This window comes from Meles meles, chromosome 2 (assembly GCF_922984935.1).
Source record: "Meles meles chromosome 2, mMelMel3.1 paternal haplotype, whole genome shotgun sequence".
In the NCBI taxonomy this organism is placed as follows: domain Eukaryota; kingdom Metazoa; phylum Chordata; class Mammalia; order Carnivora; family Mustelidae; genus Meles; species Meles meles.
The window spans coordinates 209,233,465-209,254,397 of NC_060067.1; the positions used below are offsets into that span (position 1 = coordinate 209,233,465).

The window sequence follows — 20,933 nt, forward strand, 5'->3', positions numbered from 1 at the left end:
AGCCTTCAAAGTTGCTCTTCTTAAAATGTGGCAGCCCTGGGGAATGGCTCTCCCGTGGCAGGAAGCTCAGGGCTCGGCTGCGCGACTGGCAGGTACGATGGGCTCTTCCTCGTGCGAGGGGGTGAGGCTGCATCTTAGGCAAAGAGCACAGGACGGCGCCACCAGAAGCTCACGGCTGGAGGGGCTCCGTCCTCCTTGCATGCATTTCAGTGGACGACATGGACAAGCCCAGTGGTGTGTCCTGGGCAGTCGGTGCCCGATGTGCCACTGGCTTCCGTTGTTGGAATGTGGACCACATCCCTGCTCCCGTGCTAGGCATGACTGTGTGGGGACACCCAGAGCCCTTTCCTTCTCCTAGAAAGAAGACAGAGGCCCCCTGGGGGGACTCACTTCGGAGATACTCATCCTTGGCGTTCTGGATTGCGAACGTGCCCCATCAGGGTCCCCTTGTCTGGCAGCAACCTTTCCCTGTGCTCCGGACTTGTCCCAGCTCTTAGGACCCACTTAGGGCTCCTCCCGGGCCACATCCTTGGCTGCAGTCGGCGGGCGCTCAGCTGCTCTGCCCACCCCCTCCCTGCACCGCTCACCGCTGGGGCTTGGTTGCTCTTGTGCGCCCGTGGCCGCCCCTCCAGGGCCCCAGGAGGTCGAGCTGTGCACCGCCATGTGCCGACAGCTGTGCCCTGGCTCCCCGCTCCTCCCGGGACACCACCTGCACTGGGCACTCCTAGAGAGGGTGCCCATCACGGCACCTGCAGGGAAGGCACCATGGGCCACAGAGGTCAGTGCACCTGGGGAGTCACGGTCCCCACATACACACATGACCCCCTGCTCTCTCTGAGGCCTTCAGTGTCTACCCCCACTTGACCTCTCCACTGGATTCCCGCCTTTGAAACACCAGCAGGACGGCGGAGGACTACAAAGAGGACGAATAACACTGGTTGGGACGGGGACCCGCTCCAAACAGGGCCTGAACGCCGGACGTGCCGGGAGAGGCGGGTACACGTTCCAGGCCTGTCCCCGCCCTGCCCCTGTCCCGAGCATGTATTTCCACACGAAGGCTGTCACGAGCTGTCCTGTGCAGACCCCACAGAGCGGGGCTGACTGCATACTGCTCTCTCCATAGGGCCGCAAACCGACTACGTTTTATAAAATTCCACTGAGTTTTAAAAATGGGGTTTAAACTGCACTTGCAGGTCTGTAGGCCGGTGTAACAGAAAGCAGAGAGCTCATCAGTGATATTTCAAAACCTGGGCTACTCAGAATTAACCTTATTTTGTAGGCTGGAAGTGGCCTTCTGGGAAGACTGGCGCAAGAAACAGACTTACGAGGGTTGAATGTGCAATCAGGAGGGAGAGGACATTTTGTGCTGGAGAGAGCCTCTCGTTTCAGACCCTCTGTGGACGCTGTCACTTGCCATGCCTCCTCCACCGGCCTCGCTGTCTAATTAGGTACCTGGTCGTGCTTCTCTGCTGCCGTTTGTACGGCGCTGTGTGCACGCGGCAGCGGCCTATCTGGCCCTGCTCTGCGTGGAGACACTCTGATGAGTGCAAATCTAAATGCTTTGCGTGGCCTGAAAGAACCATTCTGAAGGGATCCGGAGAGCATACGCACGGTTATTTGCGTCCTTCAGTCGAATGTCTAAATAGTGTTTTGTGCATAGCAGGCTTCAATAAATGCATGAATGACCAAACGCGTGGGTGGACGGGCGGATGGATGGGTGGATGGACGAATGGGTGCTTGGGCAGAAGGACAGGTGGACGGGCGGTTGGACGGGTGGATGGGTGGGTGGGTGGGCAGATGGATGAATGGACGGTTGGGTAGATGGATGGATGGGTGCATGTGTGGATGGATGGATGTGTAGATGAACGGATGGACAGATGGACAAATGAGTAATAGACCCTTGAGCCCCATGGTGACCTGAGACTCATGGTTTGTAGCATGTGACTTTGTGCCAGATTTATTTCCATGCGATCTTGGGAGTGGGGTCATTTCTGTAACTTCTTCTGGATCTCTGAGTACTTGCTATAAAGTGTTCCTCCTGATCTGGAGGACGGGGTGAGGTTCAGGATCTCTGAGGAAGACTGTAGCACCCACAAGGGATCCCACACCTTCTTTGAGGCTGGCATGTGCCAAATTACGAGAGGCTGGTGTGCACACAGATTGCGGCACGGGAGGGAGCAGCATCCAGCCCCCATGACAGCACGGTGTGTTTATGCCACTCTCCGTCCAGTGTGGCCGGTGGCCTGCATGCCCACGATGACTCCCTACAGGCTGGGCCTGGCCCACAGAGAACGTGGGTGCCCCACGTTCTTTGTGAGGACACAGGGCCACACACCATGTCCCAGGCCAGCATCCCCATCATCGAGAGCCACTGAGAAACTTGGATTATCACTTGTCTTAGCAAAAAGTGGTCGCATTGATGTAGTCTGTCTAAGTAGTCTTCAGATTAGAGAAAAATGGTGTGAGAGCCGGGGACGTGGCAGGCTGGTGTCCACGAGCAGGTCATCAGCTGGCTTTCCAGGACCCTCAGCCAGGAGACTTGCTGGACTGGACCACCAGCATGGGAGTAATTCATCATCACTGACTCACAGTAGCCACGCTCTGTCATCACGCTTGGGTGCTGCAAGCGGTTGGCTTTGCTGACGAATATGCCGCAGGCCACGTGTGGAACCCATGGGCTTCGGGGCTCTCATTCTCACATACCAGACTTCGAAGTATCCAGGCGTGGAGGTTTAAGAGGGGATCACCGGACGCTCACACTCACCTCCAGCCCTGATACGTCTTGTGATTCATCACGATTCGTGGTCACAGTGATGCTCAATTTAACTGGTGATGTTCTGCTTAGAAAACTATAAAAAATAAATGACTTGGATTATATTTTCAGGGTGAGGATGATGCCATTCCTGGGTTAGTTTTAAGTTTGTAGGGTGTTATTTTATTTAAAGTTTTTGTGTATGGGGCACCGGGGTGGCTCAGTTGGTTGAGTGTCTGGCTCTTGATTTCGGCTCATGTCACGATCTCAGGATCGTAGGACAGGGCTCTGTGCTCACTGGGGCATCTTCTGGAGAGTCTCTCTCCCTCTCCCTCCGCCCCTCCCCTGCTCACACACTCTCTTTCTCTCTAAATAAAATCTTAAAACCTCTTTCACGTGTGCGTATAAGCTCATATTCTTTTCTAACACAACTACGTGTGGGTGTCTGAGAGCAACAGGCCGTGTGCTATGGGTGCAGCAAGTCCTCTGGCAGCGTCTGGGCCGGGTGCTTTTCTTACGGGAGCCTGGGGACCCCAGGGTGGGGGCTCTGAGGCCTCTGCCTTGCCTGTGGGCTGACACCAAAGGTGCGAGGGGCCCTGGTCCCCGGAAGCCTCCAACAACATTGAGTCAAATGGCTAATGCTAATTACAGCTAGCATTTCTTTTACGCCAGATTGATTACTTGGAATATGCATGCTTTTTATTCTACTCCAATAAGACTGGGAGCACATTGCTTCTGAACTATTCAGCAGGTTTTGAGGTTCTGCTCTGCTCACAGGACACACTGACTGTCGTGCCGTGTCCCATGATGCCCACAGAAGGCCTCCACCCACCACAGAAACCTATGTTTTGGCTCCACACTGTGGTAGTGATGGGGATGCTTGTACCTGAGGACGGTGTGCGCTGGGCTAACCAGTGGCCTGGGGGGACAGCTACTCATGGAGGGGAGGCAACGACTCCAGGCGCATTCTACACATAAAGGGAAGAAGTCCCATTGCTCAGATCAGAAAGCTGTGCAGGTCTGCAAAGAAGACATCCAGAAAAGAAGACATCCAGATGGCCAACAGACTCAGAAACAGTGCTCCACATCACTCAGCATCAGGGAAATACAAATAAATACCACAATGAGATCCCACCTCACACCAGTCAGAATGGCTAAAATTAACAAGTCAGGAAATGACAGATGCTGGCGAAGATGTGGAGAAAGGGGAACCCTCCTACACTGTTGGTGGGAATGCAAGCTGGTGCAACCACTCTGGAAAACAGCATGGAGGTTCCTCAAAGTGTTGAAAATAGAACTACCCTATGACCAAGCAATTGCACTACTGGGTATTTACCCTAAAGATACAAACGTAGTGATCCGAAGGGGCACATGCACCCCAATGTTTATAGCAGCAATGTCCACAACAGCCAAACTGTGGAACAAAGCTGACGTCCATCCACAGATGAATGGTTAAAGATGATGCAGTCCATATACACAATGGTGTATGACTCTGCCTTCAGAACAATGAAATCTTTCCATTTGCAGGATGGACGGGACTGGAGGAGATTATGCTGAGCGAAGTCAGTCAGAGAAAGAGAAAGAGCCCAGGATTTCACTCACAGATGCAGTTTAAGAAACAAACCAAAGAAGCAAAGAGAAGCAAACAGAGAAACAGACTCTTAACCCTGAGAACACAGCGATGGGACCAGAGAGAAGGGGAGGACAGGTGAGGGGGACGAAGGAGGGCACCTGTCTGATGAGCGCGGACACGCCGAATCACTGGGTCAAATGTGGACCTAGTATCGCACTGTATGGTCATTCCAGTGGACTCACGGTAAAACACTTCATAAAAGAAAGGTCCGTAGGCCAGCGCAGCAAACACAATACGGAGAGCGCCCGGGCACGTGGGCTGTATGTCTGCTCTACCTGCAATTCCTTGTTATTTATCTGGCCCTTAACTCCGTCTTGGGTGTCAAATGCACAGTAAGCCTTCTGTGTGTGAGTCAGGTGTGTGACACTTGGTGTCCTCCTTGGGGAGGGCTCTCTGCTGTGTGACGACCCTGCCGGGCATGGCTCGGCTCAGACAGAACAGCCATGAGGTCGAGAGACGTCTGAGCTTCAGCTCCGTGGCCTTCATGGAGGGGGACAACTAGGCAGACTGGCCACGGGACCGACCCTGTCCCCGAGGTGCTGGGAAGAAGGCAGGGAGAATGTGTGCGGGTCCTTGGAGATGGTCCCGTCCTCTCCCCTTCCTCCTGCATTTCCTGTCCCGCATCCTGCCAGGCAGCCGGGCCGCCTTGTTTCCAAAGCCCCCAGAAAGCTCGAGTGGCATCAGGACCAAGCCGGGAGAACTCCCCCGACCTCAGGGCATCTGCTGCTTTTCATCTTCCACAATCCGCGAAGCTCCCCGGCTGCCTCACATTTGGTCAGATAATCCTGGCTTCTCCCCCCCACAGCTGACCTTTCCTTTCCTCTGTCCCATAAGCCACGCTGCACCAGCACAGGCTAGCGTCCCCACAAATCAGCCGGATTCCAGCGCCCTCCAGACCAGCCCGTCCGGTTCCGCTTAATTCTCCAACCGAATGGCAGACACCCCCTGTGGATTCCTTCTACTCGGTTTCCAGGCACATTTGCACACGAGTGTGCTTACCAGTCACGTGCACTTGAAGAGGGAAACCCTCACATACAGAAAACCTTCAGAACCCAAACACAATCCCAGCAGTTCTGTGTTTCCAGGGACTGAAATTTGCAAATGAATTTAGTGGTCACGGCAGTCATGTTCCCGAATGACAGGGAGGAAAGCCAGGGTGCCCCACGCCCAGCTTCCCTGCACGCACGCTCTACACTCTCACTCCCGCGGATCTCCGAGATGGTCTCTGGCACTTGGCTTAGTTTGGTAGCAGGGGACGTCCAGGAACCCTACCTGTGGTAAAAGCGAGCATTTGTCGACCACTCACACTGTGATAAACCTTGCTAAGGTCTTACATCATCAGATCTAATTTACTTTGTAACCCTGTGTACGAGGTAGGAAGTAGTTTTATTAACCAACCCTTTTCTTAAAAAAAAAAAAAAACAAGTACTCAAGGAATCGAAGTCACAGGGAAATGAGGGGCTTGCTCCGGTCTCCGAGAGACTGGGGTCGTCGCAGTGCGGCTGTCATGATGCGCAGCAGGTGACCCTACGCAGGCCCCCCGTGTCCCCACACCCCCTCCTCGCTCCCAAACACTGCACGCAACACAAAAGAAATTTCCTCTCTTTCTACCACCTCAGCTTCTGCAAGACCATCTCCCAGTGGCTTCTGAACTGTGTGATGACGTTCCAGAAAACAAAATGCATTCAGAGCTGGAACCTCATACACACACGCGTGCCGTCTCCCCAAACGCTGTCTGCCCTCGTTGCGTGAGATGCACTCTGTGTTTCCCCTTCTACACATTTGATACGTTCCTGTTCTTTCTATTCTTTTCACTAAAAATTGCTGGTAGACTTTAATTCACAGCCCATCAGTGCAACCCACAGTTTAGAAATCAGTTTCATGTCCGTGTAGAGTAGCAGAAACAGGAAACAAAATCTCCTGAATTAGGGAAAGGTCAGTGCGGTGGGCCGCGTCTTCCGTCCGTACTAAACAACACGTCTGCCTCCTTGTCTGCTTCCCTCCGGATCCATTTCCGCCCAAGGCCGCGCCACTTACTGCAAAACCGTCACACCTTATTTTAGAAGGTGCCAGCCTGGGGGAGTGTCACTTCAAAAGGCAGAGCTCTGAACAGACGGAAGGCTTGGTGCGTGAATTTGCAAGTCTGTGCGTGTGTGCACGTGTGCGTGCAAACACACGTCCGGAACTGGCCTGCGTGCTTACGGGTTTTCTGTGGGCAGGCACGCTGAGTGGTGCGAGAGCCTCTGGGAGGCCGGTGGGGGGGGGGGGCGGGCGTCCAGACTCCTTGCGAGGAGCTGGAGGAGACCCACATGTCCAGCCGGGTCTCCAGCAGTGAGGCCCCTGCGGGGAGCGTGGGGCTCTGCTCGCTCTGAGAGGCGCTGCTCTGCTCCCTGGTCTGTGTCCGTCCTGCAGCTGGCCCCCTCACAGCACGGCCTCTGTGCCAGGAGCCCCGTTTCCTCCCTCGCAGCCCTGGGCCCTCGTAGCCACCATGAGTCCTGCCGGCACCGCAAGGCCAAAGCCTGGCTCGATGTAACCATCACCACTGGCCCCACGTTTGGATTCTTTTATTCAGGAGCTGGTCTAGCTTTCCGGTGAGTGCTCTGAGGATTTTGTTTTAATAATTTCAAAGCTAGAATCTTATAAATTCCATATCTTTTTGCTTTTTGTGTATATATATATTTTTTACAGAAACCCTCAATTTCAGTGCAAGGCAGGGGGAGGGTCTGCAATGGTGGTTCTCACCTGACGGCAGGTGCAGAAAGCGTCTTCGACGGCCACCCCTGGGGGGCCCAGGGGACGTGTGTGGCGTCTCCGCAGACACCGGGGTGCTCAGAGCCAGTGGCCTCCCCGCAGAGCCGTGCAACCCTGAGGGCCGAGCCCCGCGGGCCTCTACAGGGCGAGATGACACACACCGTACAGCTGCGTCTCACTTCTCTCATCTTCTAGAAGGAGCCGCCTGCACAGGACAGCGTGCCGTTCCGTAACCAGGGTGCGTTTCTTCCGAACATGAGCTCTCTGATGCCCCCACACGCACGGGATGTATGCACTGTGGGCTGTTGTCAGGACGCCAGGTCAGGGCCAGGAGCGCAGCAGGCCGACGCCGTGCCCCATTTCAGGTGGGCTGTCCCGCGGGCTGGTGTGTCCTCTGTCTGGCCCCGAGCCTGTCCCCACTCATCACCATGGCCTCTGGTTCCTTGGTCTGCACAGATCTGATTTCTGTCTGCATTTCTAGAGAACACTGTCCCCACCTCTCCAGCTGTGCTGGTCTTCTCATTCATATAGCACGTTGGCTTGTGTGCTCCTCCTTCGCTCCCCTGCCTCGTGGAGCTTGCTAAGTCAGGAAGCCTGCTGGTTGCTTGGTGGGTGTGTCTCACACAGCAGAAAACACTGAATTAGTGTCTCTTGAATGAAGGCTGCTATGGTCTGAATGTCTGTGTCCCCTCCAAGTTATAGGTGGGAGCCTACGTCCAAGGTGATGGCGTGAGGAGGGGGCATCAGGGAGGTGACAGAAAGACCCCGCTTCCCGCCGTGCAAGCACCCGGGATCCCAGGAAGGAGCCTCGCCAGACAGCAAATCGCGAGCGCCTTGATCTCAGACCTCAGCCTCCAGAGCTGTGAGAGACGAACGCCACTGTTCATAAGCCACCAGCCCACAGTCATCCGTCCAGCTGATGAGGACGACGAACCGACAAGGACGACGGCGTGCAGGCGTGGAGGCAGGCAGGAGCCAACCAAGAGTCAGTGTTTGGAGAAGGAGCCCACCCAGGGAAAAGGTATGAGAATCCATGTCCCAGCCACCAGACTCAGAAACTGTGCAAGTTAGAAATGGATACTTAGGGGGAAAGCTAGGAAAGGCATTCCAGAAATTTAGAGTCAAATTCCTAATATCCTAATAATATTAGTAACTTTAAAACTAATTTTGAATTCTTTGCAGAGCAACAGTTACAACATGAAATGGTCACAAGGGATTCCTCTTCTGGGATGCTCCTTTCATGGACATGTAACCTTTTCCAGCTCTGCCACACATGTGACATAAATACTGGGGGGCAGGGCAGCCCCTTGGGGCCTCCGCGTTCCCACGGGTGGCTGGGAGCGAACCCAAACATCCCAGATGCGTGGGGAGGACACGGGGAGGGTGTGGAAGGACGGAGAGAGGGCTCCAGAAGCTCTGGGTGCCGCCATGAACATGCTGTTGCCATCTAGACAGAAACACAGCACCGTTTCCATGGTTTCTAGAAACTTCCAGGAATTTACCTTAAGGAAGTAAGCCTGGACGGGTTAGAATGCTGCATGTCTGCAAGACGGCCAGGATGGCAAGTATCAGCCTCTGAAGCGGGAGCGCCTGAGAGTCGGAAGCTTTGCTGCGCAGACCTGCCGGCGCCGGGGGTGCCGCGGAATGAGGACACCCACACGGGCTGGGCCGCGGAGGCTCTGTGTGTCACGGGCGCCGTTACTCTAGCGTGGGAGCACCTTTCACAATAGGCGTAGTTTGCTCACTTTCTCGGGCTGCGCCTCCTGCGACACGTACCGACTCTCCTTCTGTCCTTTAACCTGCCCTTCCGACAAGTTCCACTCTGCAGGGGACCCAGCAGCGCAAAATCGGGGTGTGCACTGCAGTGCTCAGAAATGCTGGCGAGGGGCGCCTGGGTGGCTCAGTGGGTTAAAGCCTCTGCCTTCGGCTCAGGTCATGATCTCACGGTCCTGGGATCAAGCCCCGCATCGGGCTCTCTGCTCCGCGGGGAGCCTGCTTCCTCCTCTCTCTCTGCCTGCCTCTCTGCCTAGTTGTGATTTCTCTCTGTCAAATAAATAAAATATTAAAAAAAAAAAAAAAAAAAAAAAGAAATGCTGGCGAGGGGCGCCTGGGAGGCTCAGTGGGTTAAAGCCTCTGCCTTCGGCTCAGGTCATGATCTCAGGGTCCTGGGATCGAGCCCCGCATCGGGCTCTCTGCTCAGCAGGGAGCCTGCTTCCCCTTTTCTCTCTCTGTCTGCCTCTCCTACTTGCGATCTCTTCTGTCAAATAAATAAATAAAATCTTTAAAAAAAAGAAAGAAAGAAAGAAATGCTGGCAAACTGCCGACTCTTGGCAACCGATTCAAACAGCTCGAGAGCCCGGAAGAGGCTTCCGTAGGCGGAACGACTCCGACCGGGGCCGGTCCCATCACGACCGGCGCAGCAACTTAATTTCCGTGTGTCCGAAGGCCCTCCCTCCCACGTTCCCCCGGAAAAACTGGGTCTTTCTCTTCTATTGTAGCCTTTGTAAATGTGCTAAATTAATTCACTTCCATCACTGACTTGAGATTAATTGCCCAGAAACCTTCTTTATCTTCCTACTTTCTGCCTCACACAATGATTTCCACACCTGATGATACGGGAGCTTCTGCACTCGCATCCTAATGATGCCGTGACGGGTCGCAGCCTGAGCACGGAATTCCTCCCTGAGTTCTCTGTCCCTGAGTCAGTGCCGCTTGCCTGTCCTCAGAGCTCTGAGAGACCGACGCCCGTCGGGGAGAAAAAGACGGGCGATTTAAAGGGGGCAGAGCAAATGTGGCTGGACAGCCGTGTGGACGGACACGGCCACCTGGCCACAGAACGTGCTCCAGCACTCGGACAGGACGACCACAGCACCTCCACGACCGCAGCACCAAGGGCCCCATGGAGTGTCTGCCCCAGGACTCGGCACAGGGCAATTGGAGCGCCGCTCATCTAGGACAGAAGGGCCCGTACACCCCTGTCCAGCTCAGCCCCTCAGTTCACAGAGGAGGACAGGGCCGAATTCCACTCACAAAACAAAACCAAGTCCGGAACACGGTGTTTCCTCCTGACTTTCACTACTGCAGCCCTGGGAGTGTCATACAGATCTTGTCCCCTCCCACCGCCCGCCACCATCCCGTCTCCCGTTCACCCCACAGGATCCCTGGGGTGCACATGGGGTGCACACGCAGGGAATGCTACAGGCAGCCTCACATCAGAACATGGAGGCCCAAGAAGCAGATCCCAGTATTTCTAACACTTCCCTGGTGGCATTGGCTGGAGACAACCGCGGCTGAGACCTGGTGTCCTGGTCAGTGAGCTAAAAATGATCGCTAGACCCATGTGCCCCTCCCCGACCTGGGGTCCTCTGCTTGGGGTCGTAACACACCTTCCTGCCATGTCCGTCCTGCACCTGCCCGTTCCCCTCCTCGCAGGGAAACTGGAGGTGTGTGGGAGCTCCCTATGGCCACCGGTCCCTAAACCTCTTCTTTCCTTTGGACCAAAGCCTCCAGAATCTGACTGTCCCTTGACATTCTTGGAATCCCCATCCCCTAATGACCAGACTGCAGAAACACGTCACCAAATGCTTCTGTTCCTCAACAGTACGAGGCTCCTCAGCACAGAGCTGGAAGTCACGTTTCCGTGTGATTCGGCTACTCCGGGGAGCATCTCCCAAAGATGAGAGAGAGGTCTCGAAGAGCTTTTGTACACCCAGCAGCATTAGTCACGGGAGTCTGGAGGGCGGGTGAGCCAGGTGTCATTAAAGAGCAACGGATAAACTAGATGTGGGCAGTCTGTACGGTGGACTATCACGCAGCCGTGAGGAGTGAGCTTCTGTCATTTGCTGCGATGTGGGCGAACCTTGGGGATGTGACCCTGAGTGAGGGAAGCCAGTCACGGCAGGACCAGTCCTGCAGGAGCCCAGTCAGAACAGGAGCCTGAGACCAGCTCAGGGAAGCAGAGTGGAGGGTGCTGGTCACCGTGCTGGGGGAGGGCAGCTACCGGCACCTGGGTGCAGAGGGTTTGCTGGGGAAGAGGGAGAGTCCTGGCGGGAGGTGGTGACCATTACCCAATGATGTGAATGGACCCTTAAATGTACCCCGAATGTACGCTTAAAAATGGCCTCAGTGGTCAATTTTAGGTTGTGTCTATCTTACTAAAAACAAAGAATACTTTCTGTGCACCCAGCCTGTCCCCCGCACCTGCATGGACACCCTCTCTGGGAACACAGCCCCGACAAGCGGCCCTGTGCAGGCGCCAATTCTGGCCGCGGGTCCGCGACACCGCAAGCAAGTGTGCAGACCCCTGCCACCCCCAGACCCTCCCGCTCCGCTCACGTGACTATGGCACACACCAAAACTCTGAGTCCGGGACTCGGCATAGGAACACGGGGGGACCCGTGTTTCCAGTGTGATCCCCATGACCTCGTGTTCCTTTTATGCCAGCACTCGGTCATCTGTGCCCGTCCATGGTGCCAACCCCCCACGCAACTATGCCCGGCGTGCTGCGAGCAAGCTGGGAAAGGGTGTCTGTCTCCCCCGGAGCAGATGGCTCTCGCTGGGATGCCCCGCACCATGGAGGGGTCAGCCTCGAACCCCCGCAAGCCCCCGAAACACGGGTCGGGGATGTGCACTCCTTGTGTTTCGGGAGGTCTCCCCCATTCTGAGAGACAGTCGCAGGGAAGAATGGGCACCACAGACACAGTCATGACATCCGAACCATGCGCCTGCGAGATGCGGGCGAGCTACTCCCCAAGTCCCAGGGAAACAAAGTCAAATCGCGTTCTTCCTGGGCGCTGCTGGACACCTGCTCACTAGTGACCATCACCAGAGTGGAACAAGGTTCCAACGAGGAAGCTGGGACGGCTCTCCCGTGAGGAGGGAAGACGACTTAGTTTGCGTGTTTCTGAGAAAGAGCAGAAAGGCCTCCATAGGAGGGCAGGTGTGAAGCGCGCAGAGCTCCGTCACACCACAGAACGTCCTATCGTTCTTTGAGAACTACGCCTATGCTCACAGTTTAGTTGAAGAGAAAGCTGGTTTTTGCCTCTACTTTTCTTTGAAAGATGTCACAGCTTTATACAAATGGACTCCCTCCACTTACAATATTTTTCTTGAAGACGACCCAATGGGCAACAGATGCATTGGCTACAGGGCTGAAATCAACAAAGAAAAATTCAAGTTCAAACAGGAATCAGCCTGTTGATCCGTAATTCAGTCCCAAGCGCTGTGACAGCTCAGGGTCATCGGTGACCTGGGAGAGGAGCTGGCGAGCTTTCAGGCTGGTGACGGTCATGGCAGGTGGGGGGCAGAGAGCCCGAGCCACGGTGGGGGTGTTTTCTCAGTCACCATTGGACAGTGAACGAATTCGACAGCTCACGTGTCTTACAGAAATATCCCTTTTCACGTAAGTGTGATCCACGTCAAGGGGTCATGGCCAAGGATCGAGATGGCACTGACTTTGCCGTAAGAGTAGAACTGGCACAGAGCCTAACCAGGGACATGCGCTATGACAGTGACTCGGAGCCACCCCCCCCATGGCACCCACAGCCCGGCGCGTGCCAGGCTTGCCCACTGTGATCAGTGGTCTGTGTCCGTGAAGAGCCATGTGGAGAACCAGGAATGAAGACGTCTTCCCTCCTTGGGTAGACCCAGGGGGAGTTTCAGTCATGAAGGAGCAAGGGACAGACGTACCATTTTACCCGCGTACCAATTATGGCACTGCCTGCTTTAATCATTGCGCATAACGATTAGCTGTCTTAGCAACTGGTCCGCCGCGATCTGCAGCAAACATGTTCTCACCTATGGCTTCTCCATGCTCTACACGTTACTTACAATGCTCACACATCTCATCCAGCTCTTTAAATTAGGGCACACCGAAGCTAAACTCATGCTTCGACCATTTTTGGGGTGCAGAGAGGCGCCGGACCCGGGGCGCCCCCAGGGCTGAGGTGTGTACTCTACCTAGATCGTCCTCTGCCGGCCCCGGAAAGCTGATGCCGGGCTGGACCAGGTCCCCGCCCTCTTCCTCTGCAAGAGAGAAACAGAGTCATTCTTCAGTGCATTCATTGCAGACGGCCGTTTGCTCAATGCATCTCCAACACTCTTCACCCAGACGCCCCCACACCAGAGGCTCCTCACAATTGCTCAAAGGCCACAGCTCAGGGCCACGTGTGGGTGCCGACTCAAGCGCCCACGGCTCTTAGCTCTAGCTCAGGTTTAACCACCAACTAACGACCAACTGCCGGTCTGAGCTCTACGCAGATTATGAGACCTCGTCTGCAGAGCTGGCCGCGTTCTGTGTCCCCTGGCTGTGTCCCGCTCCCAGAATCCCCCATGAGCACTGCCCCACCCAGGATAACACTTCCTCTCTTGTCCAGAAAGTTCTAGACTGAGGTCGCCTTCATCATATTCAAAGCCTGCAGTTGCCGCATTAATGCTTCATATCAGTTACGTGAATTTCATGTTCCTCCGTTGGGAGAACACTTCGGGTTGAGGTCACTAGCACTGACCTCCGCTCACTCGCTTGCACACCTCACAAATGCAGACCCGGCCTTCTTACAGAGGCGTCATTGTGGGGGCCCTGGGGGTCATCTGGCAAGGCCCTGTCCTCCCCAGAGGGCCGCCAGTGGCCAGAGAGATGCAGAGAGCTGCGTTCTTCACCGGCTGTCCCCCATGGAGCTGGGGTGGAGGAGCCTGGCAGTCCCTGCCCACCTCTGCCGGCTGCCCTGGGAACCACCTGTGTGGCCCTGGGGTCCCCAACCCCACGGTGAATCAGGAGGGAGAGGGGAGACAGCTGGTGTCCCAACGAGACAGGCAGCTTCGGGTAGGGACTCCAGAGGAAACACAGGACGTGTGTAATACTGTGTCACCGCTGGGTAAGTATTCCATAAAAGTAGCTATCCGCGTGCGTTCATGCAGGCTTCCAATATTCATGAATGAGTTCCGAGGCAAATATTCCACATTTGCACCCCACTAGCCACCGTAAATGCAGTTAGTCACGCTGTAGTCTGCAAAAGGAGTCATTCCGGGGCATCGCGGTCAGACCCACGCAGGCTCTCGCCATCCAGCCAGCAAACCGGCATTCCCAGTCCCCGTACGGGAGGGTAAGAAAGGCCGTGGGAGCGGCTAGCCCAGCTCTCATGCAGCTCCGTGGTACAACCTCAATAGGGGACCTCCAGCCAATGCTTTTCAAAGTGACATGCATGAACTGTGACATGGGAGTAATAAAGCTCTGGACCGGGCTAGTATGTGACAAGTCGGCCTACGCCAATTACTTGTTGTGATCTGACCACGCCCCCTTTCTGCGTGGCTAACGGCAGCTTTGCACACTTTGGGGCTGTGTCTCCCTGCTAACGAGTGGTCCCGTCCTGGCCAGTCAGACGACCACGTTAGGTAGCATGTGAAAGCGGAGATGGCTACGTCTTCATGTGTTTGGAAATATAATGCAATATAATGTGAATTCTAATTAAATACAGTTGCCATGGGGACTGTGGTCACGTGGTCTGTGTGACCAGCTTGAAAGCAGCCTGTGTTAGTTGGGGAAGTGTGGAATTAGCAGAATAAACCCAAACAACCCACCTTCCATTTCAGATCGCGTTCTCCTCAAACACGCACACACAGCAAAGACAGGGCAAGCGAAGGGCACGTTCACATGGTACTGCTTGTTGACACCACAAGTACGGCAGGTCAGCCCACACACACACACACACACACGCTGGGCACACGGAGGCCGTGCACAGGACACTGGCATGTGCCCACAAAGCCATGCGTGCACAGAGTGCGAGCTCTGCCGCGTAATCACCCTGCAGCTGGGCGCGGGTGCCACCCTGCAGCTGGCCATCGCACTATTTCGAGAACACTCCTCCCCGGATGGCGGGGGAGGCGGACTGAAGCTCAGTCCTGAGTCTGAAGGGTAGGAATGACTGTGTGCTTTGCCTCTGCTCCTGCCCTTTGTCAGACAGACCGAGATAAAATGAGACCCAGAAGCCACTCAACTAATCAAAACCGTCGCCGTTGAAAAAAAGAAAAATCAGGCAATGGGCCGAGGGTGAATGCAGCCAGCAGGTCCCACGGCATCGGGAGTGCCTGGGGTGTCACTAGCTGTCCCCGCCCCGCCCCACCCCACCCGGCACGGCGGTGTGTTGGCGTCACTGGGGTTCCGCAGCATGTACCCCTTGCCCCCGCCCAGTACCTCACCCAGATGTCCTGCCCTTCCCAGAGTCTGCCCGGGGGGGCCGTGAGACCTGCAAGGGGGCGCGGGCCACACCGCCCCCCTCTGACTGCCCCACTGATGTGGCCCCCCCGAAACCTGCCCTAACACATGCTCGTGCCCTCCGCCGTCTCTCTTCCACCCGCCAGTGCCCAGGAGCCGAGCTCTGCCCCACGGAGGTCCATAGACAAGTGTCTGGGGAGCGGCCAGTGTGCGTGGGTGCGGCAATGGGCTCTGCAACCAACCTTCGGAACCCACGGCCACGGAGCTACCTTGACCCAGCGTCTCAAGGTCCCACCCCCGACGCCGATGCCCCCACAGCCAGGAGGGGCCGAAGCAGGGCAGAATGAGGTGCCAGATGAGTCAGGGCTGGAAAACCAGGCGTGCCTTAGTCTGATCGCATGTTCAAACTGCTCTCACGTTTTCCGAGCAGAAACAGAAACGTGCCATAGACCCGAGCATCTCGGAAACCCTCCATAATGCACGGAAACGCATGTGATGACTTTGGTCTTCGCTCTCGTGACCCCTGAAGGGGCCCCAGCTGGGGGCTGGACACTCATAAACCCTCCAACTGAACCCACCCCTCAAGCTGTTTGTCTTGTGTACCAAAGCCCCATGACATCGGTGTCCTCTGGCGTGTGGCCCAACACTGCTGCCGTGCGCTTTGGGGGAAGAGCTCGTCAGCCTTCGGAGGCTCGTGTCAACACACTCGGGCTTGCATGTGTCTGAGCTGAGTGGCAGACACACCTGGGAGTGGCCCAAGGAGCCCCAGCGGCCACGGGCACAGCGGGCCACGGGCACGGCCTCTTCAGCCTCTGCCATTGCTGGCGGACTCCTGCCTGCACCCCAGTGGTCTAGGAAGGGCCCGAGATCACCTGAGGAGGTGCCGGGCAGGTTAGCACCCTGCTAACTTCCCCGACATGAGCTGAGGACGGTCACAAGCAGCTGGGCCGGCCGCTTCCTCCATCATCTCTCCGCCTGTGTGCCACGCTCTGCCATGATCGTTTCTCGCTCAGAGGAGACTCTGCTCCGACCTTCCTCAAGAGGAAGTCCTCGTCTTGGACTCTGCTTGGAATGAGGTAAAACTCGCGATGAAGGGGCAAAAGAGACCAGAGAAATGATTTGGGGTGGGGGAGGGACAGACGGGCCAAGGAGCCCCAGGCAGACGAACTTCAAGAAAAAATCCAGTGTTCATGGATGTGGACATTTCGCTTCTGTCTGTCAGTCCATCTAACGATCTTTCTGTCTATCTAAGATTTATTTATTTGAGAGAGAGAGTAAGAGAAAGAGAGGTCGTGAGCCAGGCCGAAGGGTAGAGGGAGAAGCAGGCTCCCCTCCGAGCAGGGAGCCCGATGCGGGACTCAATCCCAAGACCCTGAGATCATGACCGATCTGAAGGCAGAGGCTTCACCAACTGAGCCACCCAGCTGCCCCTCTTTTTATTAATTCACTCATTCATTCATTCATTCATTCAAGAGAGAGAGCAAGAGTAGAGAAAGAGAGAGCTTGCATGTGAGCAGGCGGAGGGGAGAGGAGGAGGGAGAGAGAATCTCAGGCCGACTCCAGGCTGAGCAGGGAGCCCCGTATGGGACTCGATCCCATGGCCCTGAGATCACGACTGGAGGCAGAACGAAGAGCTGGACGCTTAGCCGACTGAGCCACCCAGCCGCCCCTCGAGGTCTCTCTGTGAGGCAGGTTCCCGTCTCAGGAGCCATCCGAGGAGGACAGTGCTGGGGCCGAGTGACCTGCAGTGTGTGGTGTGACCCTGTGCTCTTCCTCCCCATCACACAGCAGGCCCACCCTGGGCTCTTGGAGGATGCACGGGGTCCCACAGGGGGTCTGGTGGCCCCAGGGCCTGTCGTGTGCTCTCCCAGCATGCAGTGGAGCTACGTAACATCCGAGACCAGCTCGATTCACTGAGTCGGACTTGGACAGTGAATCACAGCATCCGCTTGTGTATGCTGAAGACCCTCCACGTGCCCAGACGTGGCCCTTCTGGGGCAGAAACGTGCAGTGTGTCCACAGGTAAACCACTGGTCCTGGAAGTTGGGAGGAGGCGTGACCTGCTCTGTGGAAAAGCACGGGCACCCACCACGGTGTGGCTGCTGAGCGGAGCTAGGGTCCCCCACAGAGACATGACCCCAGGGGGTCAGAGCCAAATACGGGACATCGCACAGGCACTACACAGGGTTTGGCTTTGCTCAGTGCACAGGGCAACTCCCCACTTCCTGCCGGGGGTGCTCAGCTGCCCTAGGACGGTTCCTTGCTCCTGGCCTTGGCCGGTCCCGTGACCAAGGGGATGGATTCTGGGGCAGTGGCCGAGCGGGGTCCACAACCAGAGAGTAAGCCAACTCCTGGGGCCGCTGGCTCACTCTGAGAGTGGTCTGGAGTGGCTCAGGGCAAGCCACCTCCGGTGTCCCAGTCTAGATAGCTTCTCTCTCCCATTGCACACACTTCGCGGGATGTGGTGGCAGATCAATCTTGGAAAGTAGGGATTGGGGCCAGGGCCACCCACGCTGGGAGCGCACCACCCTCTGTGGGTCTCCACGACCTGTTATTGTGGAGACACGGGGCGAGAGGAGCTACATACAGTAATTGATGGCACACCCGCGGGGTCCTGGCTCCCTGGGCTCACTTTATTGCCCTGATCATCGTGGTGAGGCAGGAACCATCATCTCTACTACGAAGGCTGCAATTGGGAGGCCTGGGGAGGGTCCGTCACGTGTCTGAGGTCACATGAGGGACAGGTTCCTGTGAAGCCGCACCTCAAACCCTGCGGGGCTGGGCTCTTGCTGGCCACGGATGGTGGCCTCTGTGTACAGGCATCAGCATTGACGGACCTGCGTTTCGTGAGCACCTGACCTATGAAGCCCTGTTTCCATTCCAGGTGTTTTAACCCTCCCACGTATGGGCACAAATCCTGCCTCCTGGTGGAGAAGGTTTGTTTCTGATCGCACCAACCTGGAAACAATAGAAACAGGAAAGGCTTCAACATTGTAGGTCGAAGGAAAACCACTCCTGGTATATGGACAGGGACACTGCTTGTAAGAAAGTACTGGATTTCCCAGCGTGAAGGAAAACAAGAAACCAAAGTGGCCGGTGGAGCGGGCCAAGCTGGGACTGCGCCCATTTCCTGCTCCCAGCAGCGCAGCCACGAGAGCGCCTGAGTTATGGGTCAGCGAACCCGGCGCTTCCATGGCAGCGGGAGGGCAGGTGCACGTCCCTCCCAACTGAGCAGGAAAGCGGCCAGCCCCGACCCCTCCAGAACCCGACGTCCATGCTGCATGTCGGAGCACAAGCCTCCAGAGGGACAATCTCATTCCCAAAAGTGACCGACACAGAACCCCAAACTGGAAAGCAGCACGGAGATGGGGAGCGCATGAGGAGGGCTGTGGGCCTCGGCGCCCTCTGCCATCCCGCACAAGCCTGGGGCCGAAGGGCACACACGGCGGCCGGCAGCAGCAGGACAAGGGGCCAGCTGCAGCCCTGTTGGAACAGGACAGTTGCCTCCTTCGACCGTGGGGACAGCAGGCTTTGCTCTGATGGGGGCAGGAAGGGAGGATTTGCTGTTAAACGTAGGCTTCACCACCCCGCTGAGGTGCCCCAAAGACCACTCCTGGCCCCCACGTGGTGCCCAGCTGATCCCGAGTCTTCCCTCAGGGGCCGTCCCTCTCCAGGTGTGTTCTGTTCCTTTCGGGTCCTAGGACCCGTCGGGGCGCCTCCCCCAGAGGGCTGGACCAGGCCACCAGCCTCCTTGCCCGCAAGACTTGCTGCCTCTGTCCCTCCGGCGGCTGCACACCGTGTGCTCTCTTGCGCGTCATGCTCCGCCCGGAGCCTCTCCCCCTCGCTCTGACCCGCCAATGTCAGCCTCCCCCAGGAACGCCCAGGACTGCCTCACCCCCTGTCAGGGGGAGGCTGGCGGTCAAGTGAGCGGGTCTGTCTGAGTAGATGAGTTTTCTGCCATGTGGCCGAGGTCAGAAAATGCCTGACAGAAAGGAGCCTCGCAGGGTCAGTGGTGTTACCAGTGCAGGCCCGGTGATGCCCCCCAGGGTGCGAGGTGGTCCCCGACTTCAGGCACGACACATGACAGCTGCTCCCAGACTCCATGAACTCTGCTGAGAAAGTTAAGTTGCCACGGAGTTCGGCACTCCGACAGTCTGCCCAGTTTCTAGAATCTTCCCATTCTTTAGAAGTTTAGTTTTAAAAAAAGCACACTCAAGCCTACATTTTAGCCGTTTCCCTAATGACGGGATGTGAAGGCTGCTTAAATTAAGAATTCATTTCTGCTCCGTTAGGACAAAGACACTGATTAGCCTTAATGCTCGCTTCCCTTCTATTTCAGCCACAGCTGTGCCATTCAGCCGCCGCCACCATGATTACTGACGGCGTTTCTCTGAAAGCCACAGAAACGCTCTCGATTTTAATTTTGGACCGAGGATCAGGTCTCAGCAGAAGCAGCCCCTAAAGTCTGCAGAATTCTCACTCGTAATTAAACATCACTTGAGCCCGGCCAAGAGAACAACGCAAGGTCACTAGGGCATCAACCTCAACCCAACTCAGGATGACCACAAGGGGCTCTGCAAATAGGTGGTCTGAGCACCCACGCAGCACGGGAGGAGTGTGACGCCCGCACAGCCCTGCCTCCCGGCCCGGGGACTCACAGGCTCAACGCACCGCCTGCCGCCTTCCTGTGAGTTATTATCTTCCAAGGAGTTCACTTATGACCAAGAGCGCCACCCACGCTTGCATGTCCCTGGACCTGGGCAAAAGATTAAAAAATACCCACCATTTCCATCAACAAGGACGGGGCTGGAGGAGATGATGCTGAGTGAAATAAGTCAAGCTGAGAGAGTCAAGTATCATATGGTTTCGCTTACTTGTGGAGCATAAGGAATAACATGGAGGATGTGGAAAGATGGAGAGGAGAAGGGAGTTGGGGAAATCAGAGGGGGAGACGAACCATGAGAGACTGTGGACTCTGAGAGACAAACTGAGGGTTTTGGAGGGGAGGGGGTAGGAGGTTTGGTGACCCGGGTGGTGGGCATTAAGGAGGGCATGGACTGCATGGAGCACTGGGTGTGGTGCAAAAACAATGGGCCGTGATCATATAGTGGTTAGTACTCTGCGTTGTGGTGCATAAACAATGAATCATGGGATACTACATCAGACTTATGATATACTGTGTGGTGACTAACATAACATAAAAATAAAAATAATAAAATAAATAAAAATGCTGAAGTAAGAAGGAGACTCTTAGTTATTTAAATATCTGAAGGGTTCCAGATGAAACGGTACCATTTGCTGTTAAAGTTGAACATTACTCACTTCCAAAGTGACATTAGTTGTATTTTATATGTTTTAAACCTAGATTCCAAATGAGTGTGCTGTTAAATCCTTTGCACTACATTCTGTATTTAGTAAGGTTTTATGCCAAAGTTTGCTTGAAGATTTGCCCACCATGGTTAAGCTGGAAATAATACTTTGCAGACAAAGAGACGGGTTTCAGGAAGCTTAGGAGAACCTGGCCTTTGCCCCGCATTACTATTAAGTGCATTACGGGACGGGAAGGCCTCCGAGATGCACGCGACTAC

The 20,933-nt window shown here is 55.7% G+C and overlaps 1 protein-coding gene across 3 annotated transcripts in view; it reads right to left on the reverse strand.

Moving 5' to 3' along the window:
* The window catches only part of DLGAP2 (DLG associated protein 2), a 794,207-nt gene that overhangs the window by 157,691 nt on the left and 615,583 nt on the right, over positions 1-20,933 (reverse strand). For all 3 annotated transcript variants that reach the window (XR_006817469.1, XM_045998159.1, XM_045998160.1), the window contains one exon: positions 13,095-13,160. Coding sequence is in view for 2 of the 3 variants with exons in the window: in XM_045998159.1 (XP_045854115.1) it covers positions 13,095-13,160 (66 nt within the window). In the remaining variant the exon portion in view is untranslated. The remainder of the gene's footprint in view (positions 1-13,094; positions 13,161-20,933) is intronic.